This window comes from Ruditapes philippinarum, unplaced genomic scaffold (genome assembly GCF_026571515.1).
Source record: "Ruditapes philippinarum isolate M1 unplaced genomic scaffold, ASM2657151v2 ctg2110_1_1_1_1, whole genome shotgun sequence".
Taxonomy (NCBI): domain Eukaryota; kingdom Metazoa; phylum Mollusca; class Bivalvia; order Venerida; family Veneridae; genus Ruditapes; species Ruditapes philippinarum.
Window position 1 is genome coordinate 103,657 of NW_026865683.1, and position 9,296 is coordinate 112,952.

Below are 9,296 nucleotides of genomic sequence, written 5' to 3' on the forward strand. Positions count from 1 at the left end.
ATATTTTACCAGTCTCGCAGCATATGCTTAGACATCGTGGCATATACTTACCAATTCATCACCTTTTACCAGTCAGTTCTCTGTGCATTTCGGTGCCATTCATAAAATATTTTCAACTTCTAATCAGATCAGGAACTTCCTATCAGACAACGCTTTTAAGAGGAAACCTTAAATCATGAGGAATTTGAAAGGATCTGTTGGCACACCAAATGCAAAAATGGTTCCAAAACCGTTCAACGCTGAATTATGTACATCATTAAAAGCACGATGTTATAATTTTAAACAATTCCTATCTAAAAAGTGCATTTGCGACCTGCTGATTAGTTAAACCAAAATTAGCAAACAGTATCAGTTGTCTTTTAGAATTCTAATAAAAGGAAAGTTCATTACTACATGTACCTTTTTCATAATTTAAGTGTATTTAGTTTACGTATTGGAAAAACTCATTCGAATAATTATACCTTTTTCGATACAGTTAAATCGGTCATACAAATATTAATTAAGACACGGAATTATGTTACATATATCTGACAAAATAATATTGTTTTATATATTGTTTATATTAAAAATTTGACACAGTCTTATTAAAAAACTGAGGACAAGTTGTTAACGGAAAACAAATAGTTAGCTTGATGTCGAATCATAATTAATTTGATATCATGTTTGGGATTTAGTTTTGTATAATGACATATCTATAGACTGATACAATGAAAAACAAGTATAAATAATTACCAGCATTATAAAAACAAAACGTATATATATTTATCTAAGGTATTTTCACGGAGTGAAATGTACATTTAAACGCCATGATATATGTTTTTCTTGAATATATTGTATTGTTACAATGTCGCGTCATCGGCTAGGTTATTTTGAAATGTGCCACAATACGCCAAGTAATGTTTGGCATTTTTATCTATATGCCTGCCAGTCATATATCGTATGCCGTGACGAGAACATTTTCCATTTGAGATAGTTTTTGAACATATTAAGTAACATTTTGTTGCTGCGAAGGTAGGTTAGTTCTAAGGGAATATACACCTTCCAAATAACCATCTGCCCCAAACAGCAACGTCTGTCAATACGGTTGCTTAAGTGTAAAAGATAGTTGCTACTGGGGAAAGCAAATGGCTTGCATGTTGACATCTTAATAGGGAACATATTATTTTTCTCAAACGTTATTTTAAAAAAGACAAATGGCATGCTAGATGAACTCCGAAACTGCAAATGCTGCGGCTAGAGAGAGAGAGAAAAGGGCACACGTGTGTACAAATTTCGTAGGGCAATAACGTTGACTGCCAAAAGAGGATAAATGTCTCCCAAGGCTGATAAAAAGATGGATTGTACCAGCTTATTGGCCAGAAGTAAATGATTTAAAGTCGATGAAGCCTCCAGATTCATGTTAATTTTCATGACAAATGTAAGATATTAATAATAAAGTAAAAAATTGTGAAGTAACCAAACAGGAAGAAATTTGCTCATTATCAATGGCACTTACAGCCAACGTTAATTGCCAAAAAGAGGTCAAAATATGCAAAAAATTGCTCTTACTGCGTTAGTAACGCAGTAGAAATATAGATATGAATACTGAAAAATCAGCTAATGAACGCACATATCATGTCAACAATTACATCAAGCTAGTTGAATCGTTTACTTTTCCTTACAAATCTTAGTACATTTGGCTCATCTGAAGCATGCAGCTTTAAAAATATAATAAAAAATACTTACTTAATAAGCAACATTCTGTTTACCTTTTTCTCATTTTATTATCACATACAATGTCAAAAATTCCTTTCGCACTTAAATGTTTGCCTCATACATGTACGTATCTCTCAAACGAAAAATAATAAGAAGACCCCCCCCCCCAAAAAAAAAAAAAAAAAAAAAAACAGAAAAAGAAAAGAAATAAAATCAACAGAGATATTGTTCTCAAGGGAAACCTTAACCTTTATGTACCCTTGTTTGATACATTATTGATACGTTTCTACTGCTCCTAAGCAGCATTGGTGCCAGTTTTATTATTACTATAAATAAATAATGTAGATTTCAATAATTACCATATTTTTCCTGCAAAAATGTTGTATCAATCCTTAATAAATGGAAGGACTAGACCATACATTGAATGTATTAAACTTATCATTAATCATTTAAGTAAAATATACTTTGTTGAGATTAGATAACATTGACAAATTCAATTTAATTGTGAACCGTGTAATTAATGCGTAATTAATGCATAATTGGTGCACAGAAGTATTGCATGTACAAGAGTTGTAAATAAATGACATGGTCTTATTCGATACAAGACAAATATAGAGAAAACGATGAATTAATTCAATTACTGTGTAGCAGTAACAGAAGATGCTATTTTTTGTTATTCTAAAATGCCTCGCTTGTTTTGACGATAAATTGATAAGGATGGAACAGCGTTGTGTAACGACATCTATCGCTGATTTTAACAACAACTTTGAAACCTTAATGAACCACAACCATGTCATAAGCCTAGTATAATGTAAATGTAATTATGATGTATTCACTGTGTTAGAACAAACTAATGATCCCAAGATATTATGCTGTCTGCATGTTAAATAAAAGTATGTTCATTTTATTATAAACAAGATAATACTAAGATTTTATTATCAAGGTAATTATTCTTATAATGTGAGATTTAATTTTAACCTGCCCAGCGCGATGTTTGATATTTAATTTTGACTTTTTTCATTTTTAGTGATATGTAATGAGTATAGGATTTTTCAGTGACATGTATTGGTATATGTTTATTTGATAACATATTCCGTTTGTTTGTCATTTGATAGACTGTTTTATAATTAAAAGAGCGACACATCTGAATGCAATACAAATTGTATTTCAATGAAGAAATTGTAATTAGAGGCTAGACGAAAAATGTTATGAGGTATCAGATGTAACATTTCTAGTTTGCCTAAATAAAGTCACAGATTGGAAGAAACATAATGACGTATACTTTGTTCACTGCAACAAGTACTGATAGTTATGGCATTTAAAGTAAAATAAAACTGTTACTAGACGACGTGTTCATTAACATTTTATACAGTTCTAGAATTATCTTGTCTGTCTGGTAAATCGAGCACACTTCATTGACCTTAAAATAGCTAATGAACTCTTATCTCAAGAAAATTGGTAAACACCCATTTACTTTAAAAGGTATATCTTGATTTGCGTCAAAGTTACACATGTACAGTGTATACATTTTTATTGATCTGGAAATGGAAATGTTTAAAATCTAGATTGATATTAATGTAACAACAGCTGCCAAATTTTCTTGCGCCATGAATCTTTTCTTGTTCATGTAAATTTATTTTGCATATCATCGTTGTTGGCATTGACCCATAGACCCTTTCACATTGGTGTACCAAGTTATTTTCTAAAAACTTCAATTTGTGTTTGTCCCCGATTACTTTGTCTTCCCAGTTTTAAATTAAAAAAGTAATTAAAAGTGTTGTTAAAATAGGACCCAAAATTATTTATTCTCTTAACAAACAGCAGTACATGCTGCTATCTTAACCCGTTTAATAGCTAGTTGTTAACATGAAGTGAATTGAATCATTTTCTATAAAAAGTTAACTTAACTTAAGTTTGAAAATAAATAAATTGGTAAAATGTCCGTGTCATGATGATATGATTTTAAGTAACTGACGTATGATTGCTAAGACGTAATAAATATGTCAAATTAATGGTGTACAAGAAACATTATTTTTATATATCTTAATATTGTGAGTATTGACTGATTTTATAAACAACGCAAAAAATCAGTGCTGTACATGTATTGTTATTTGCTAATAAACGCACTTTTATTACATGTTTTAACGCATTGTTTAGACAAATTCATGTCGTTCTATAATAACGTTTCAGTTATATGTCCTGTACGCTATATGTTTGACACAATATTTTGTTAAACAGTTTGAGTTCGACCTTGCGTACAAATATCTGGGATGCGTATCTAATGGAACAAATCGACAAGATATGTAACAAATGAAATGAGATATAGAAGGTCATACCACAAGTGAATTGATTTTCTTTCATATTTGGCGTTTCTTCTTTTTCAATGCAGATCAAAAAAAGAAAATGTAGAATACTGTCTCGTGAGATATATATTTTACATTTGATTTGTAGTATGAACAAACTGATAAGGATCATGTACCTATGAGACTTCTGTAATGTGTCTCACATGATTGTATATTGTTTTCTTTGATGTAACATAGACCCTAGAGTATATATGATGCCATTTTGATTGCACCAATTGTTTTAGATAATTAATGTACACACATTTTTGTTATGCATCATGGTAAAATGGAATATTGTTGTATAAATATAACGGTACGGAAATAGCAAGGCTATGTGTGTTGAAAGAATATATATCAAATTAAATACAATTATAAACGAACAACATTTTGTTCAGATAGGATTTAAGGAACAGATAAGAATTCATGCTACAACGAGCAATTATCCCTACTTTGTGCACATTACGCTGGCATGCAGACAGACTATAAGAAACATATTGGTTCAATTTGATTCCAGACAAAGATGCATGCAGATATATTAAACTAATTATCAACTTTATTACCACAATAACCATGTAAATTGTAATATTATTTAATGTTAAAGTTGGCAATCTAAGTAAGGTAAAACATGTTACGATAAAACACCATGTGTTGTATTTTTATTGTAGTTATACCATAAGTTTATCTAAAAACAACTATTTGGCATGCGTTTATATCAAGATTAATAAAGAAGGGTGACATTGAAAACTATTAAAAAAGCATCTATAGAGAGTAACATGGTTAACAAAATGTTTAATTAAGTGTCATTAAAGGATTAACATAATCAAGAAATATTGATTTTTTCATTCAATACTCTTTTCAATGTTTTGTACACAAGTCTTTCTATAAATAAGAACGCTTGGAGAATTAATAAATAATTCTTTATGTAACTGCATTTTATATATATGTCCTCAAAAAGCACCGATTTAATAAATTCGTTTTAAATTTTCTTAACAGTCATCCCTTTATTCACTTAAAGGATGAAAATTAAAAAAAAACAACTAGTATTAATAGGATCGTAAAGACAAATTAAAGTTATCAGCACATTCTAATTAAGGTATAATAATGGTTCAATTAAATAAAAGGTATGATAAAGGTTCAATTATATATATTTCATGTTAGTTACATATATGTATAGAATGTATGTGTGTCATACCATTTAATGATATTTACAATATAATTTTTTCATATAAGAGTCATACTTTGTTCAAATTGAGAAAATAGAAATCCCTAAAGAAAGTCCAAAACGGCAAAAAGTGAAAATATTGCAGGTTCGTGTTTTATTGAGCATTCTCATGGGCGTCAACACCGCCTTGAACAAGTATCAGTATTCAACCATTAAACATGTACTCGTATAATTTTGAATTTAGAAATATCCGCAGATCTGTTAATACGGCGGTTATCATGGAATCTTCAATGTGACACTTACGTGCTATTCTGCTATTCCATGAAAAGCGGCGTATGGTCCCTAAGTAAAAGAAAGCGTTTGCAATGACAAACAGATGAAGAGAAACACTTATATATTTCAAAATTAAAAAAAAAACGTCGTCTGAAAATACCGGTATGATAAGTGTATAGTCTTCGCTTTTAAAATCATAATCATTTTTTACAGAAAGAAAATTAAAATCGGTAAGGAAGGTCGGTGTTCAATGAACGCAACCATAACGCGACCCATCAAATTATTCGTATGGCCCACATATTATGTGTATGTTACAATAAAAAAGGGCATTGACCCTACTAGGTTTAATTTACTATGAAATGATGAGATCTCTAAGGAATAAGTTATTTCGCCTTTAATTTAATCATATTACAACAGTTACTATGCTAAACTATTCCCGCTCTCGACGTTAATTGGAAATGCAAATATCTAAGTTAGGTTAAGAGATTTTCCCAATGAGATTATTCAAAATATGATACTGGTAGATAGAAGCCATATAATAATCAAACTATCAAGTTTTAAAATAAAAAAGTATTAAATAAATTAAAAAATAAAGTAAATAAATCGAAAATATAAATTTGCATTTATGTTTGACTTTCTAAGTAATACTTAGAAAGGTGAATGAATCGAAAATAAAAAGGAAAATAAAAAAGATAAGGAGGTCAACAGCTGAAAGAGCCATTCACACAACACGCCCACTGAGTTTCAAATGTTTTAAAGATTTTTAACCAAAGTAAAGTGTGATAATAAAAGGATTTGCATAGATACTTGAAGCTATCTTAATAGTTTACCTTCGATATACTGAATAACAATAAAGTTGATGTTCAAGTTGATAGTGAAAGATAAACACAAGAACAGTGTGTACATTTACAGCTGCATGAGACCCGAAGGAGACCAGCATTGAAAAACACGGATCTCCGTTTCGTAATACATCTCGTTTTATTTGCAATGAAATGTCACCTGCCGAAAATGCAACGGTAAAGGCCCTGTCACACTAGACTGCGCTGTCACTACGTTTGCACGGCGTTGTTAAATTTTTCAAAGCGCAGCGAGACCGCAAGAAAAAATCTGATATTTTTGATGACATGGATACTTCACGGCGTCTTCATGGCGTCCTTACGGCAATCATGGCGTTGCTACGGAGCTTCCATGGCGTTGCAATGCGTTCTTACGGCGTTTTCATTGGCGATTGTCTGCGTTTGCATTGCGCTTCTACTGTGTTCTTTGCGCTTCCTCTGCGCTTTTACTGCGCTCACACGGCGCTATTGCGGCGCTCACACTGAGCTGAAATCGTGCTTCACATACAAGTTCTGAATAATTCTAGCTTGCTGTCGTTCATCATACATGGTTAAAAGGATATTCACGTTCTATATATACAGTGAAAACCCTCAATTAAGACCACAAAAGGGACTGCAGTAAAGTGGTCTTGATTGCCAGTGGTCTTAATTGTGGATATAATTAATCATCAAGGCTGTCGGGGATTGCGCTCATATGCATGTGCCGTTAAATGACGCCAACGTATGCGTGACGTTAGAGTACGTCACTTCCTATGTTTTGTAGTATAACGTTAGTAGTTTTGAATAGACGTATAAACCAGACACAACGTGTTGTACATTATTATCGTAGTATAATACCCTATCCGACATTGGTGCCGTGACGAAAACATTATGAAGATAGATAAATTGCGATCAGTGAGAGAAGGTCAACGAAGATGTGTAGAAATTCAGCTTGAACGAATTGGAAGGGGGAAAGAGAATTCATCGATGATAGAATTTAACGCAATTCTCGAGGCCATTGTCAGAAAAGCAGAGACGATCAAATCCTTAAACGAAAAGATTTTAGAACTAACGGAAGTAATCGATATCGAGGAGGAGGTAGTAAACAGTGAAGAATATGGATTAACGTTGGAGATAAAGATGAGAGAACTTCGAGCTTATAGCGAAAACAGAAAAAGCAACACTGAAGAACAACAGAATGCTTATAGCGAACCAACTAACCCTCAAAACCAGAACAAAGACGGAAGTGGTTCTTTAACCGAAAATAATAACTTGAATAATGGTAACAGTTCTTTGCAAAATGTGAGCACATTTCAATCAAATACGTCGCTTTATCAGAGACTGCCGAAATTATCGCTACCTGTATTTAGTGGTGACATTCTCGAATGGCAAAGTTTTTGGGATGCTTTTGATTCCTCTGTTCATCAAAACCCGAATCTTACAGAAGTTCAAAAATTTAATTATTTGAAGACGCAACTAGAAGGCAATGCGGCTCAAGTTATTCAAGGATTTGCACTGACGCATGCAAATTACATACAAGCAGTCGATTTACTGAAGGAGAGGTTCGGACAGTCTCATAAAATCATTCATGCGTATATACAGGCGTTACTAAACCTGCCAGCCCCGAGCAATACTCTACACAGTATGAGAAACTATTACGACAAATTAGAAGCTTATATTCGCGGATTGGAATCGCTAGGTCAGTGTCAAAATACGTACGGAACTCTATTAGTTCCAGTCATTATAGACAAACTTCCGGCAGAAATTCGAAAGAGTTTAGCACGAGAAAATGGCAACGATGAGTGGTTATTAGAAACTTTACGAAAAGCGTTATACCGTGAACTGAATATCATGGAGACCGGGCAGACTACAGATGATTTAACAGGTTATAGATCTACAGCGTCGTTTTTCACGGACGCGAGACAGAAAACAGGAACCGGAAGTCACGTGACACAGAATTCCGCACGCGAAACGTTTGATGACCAGGAACAGTGCATTTTTTGCAACGAATTTCACAATGCCAAATACTGTACAAAAGTAACTGATGTGAGAGCTAGAAAAGACGTTATAAGAAATAAACATTTATGTTTTAATTGCTTGAATAATCAACACCAAGTCATTAACTGTCCATCAAACTACAGGTGCTTTAAATGTAGAAGAAAACATCACACTAGTATATGTGAAAGTAGTCCAGATCCAAATCTAAATACCGGTGCTAGCGAGTCAACCCAATCTTCAACCGAATATCAACCCACAAATCAAGCACAGACTGCAACTTTACAATCAAGCACTGCACATGAAGCGTTCATAGAGTACGACACGTAGAGAACGAGAAGGAGTACAGTTATTATTGAAGTTACAATTTCGCGCACACAAACTATAAACATTTATAAGATGTATGAATTATCAATTGAGTGACATTTGCGTTATTTTAAAACAATGACTTTTATTTAGATGTATTTTAGAAAAGAGTTGTATATAAGATTTGATGAAATTAACTGATATTGATTTTAATAATTTATCATTTTGCGACCCCCAGAATGTCGGGGATTGCGCTCATATGCATGTGCCGTTAAATGACGCCAACGTATGCGTGACGTTAGAGTACGTCACTTCCTATGTTTTGTAGTATAACGTTAGTAGTTTTGAATAGACGTATAAACCAGACACAACGTGTTGTACATTATTATCGTAGTATAATACCCTATCCGACAAAGGCATATCTATTTCATGACCACTCTATTTGTTATTGTTATGTATAAACATGTTGAAACAATTATATTATAACCTTCAAGTATTACTACAAACTGATGTTATAATATTTATTAATCCTAATTAGAACATTAATCTGACGATATTTAATGTATAAATTATATTGTTTCATGTACATAATTCACCTATTAATTAAGAAATTAAATCGTCACAAAAAATGAGCAGAAAGTAACATTAAACCAATCTGAAATTTATTGTCTTACCTTTATACAAAATTCTAATCATAACAGTTTTAAC

The 9,296-nt window shown here is 32.3% G+C and overlaps 1 protein-coding gene across 1 annotated transcript; it reads left to right on the top strand.

Moving 5' to 3' along the window:
• Nucleotides 1-7,178: 7,178 nt before the first annotated feature.
• LOC132729986 (uncharacterized) lies at nucleotides 7,179-8,612 on the top strand. The gene has a single exon (XM_060715824.1). It carries the CDS (start codon nucleotides 7,179-7,181, stop codon nucleotides 8,610-8,612), a length of 1,434 nt encoding a protein of 477 aa, XP_060571807.1.
• The last annotated feature ends 684 nt before the right edge of the window (nucleotides 8,613-9,296 follow it).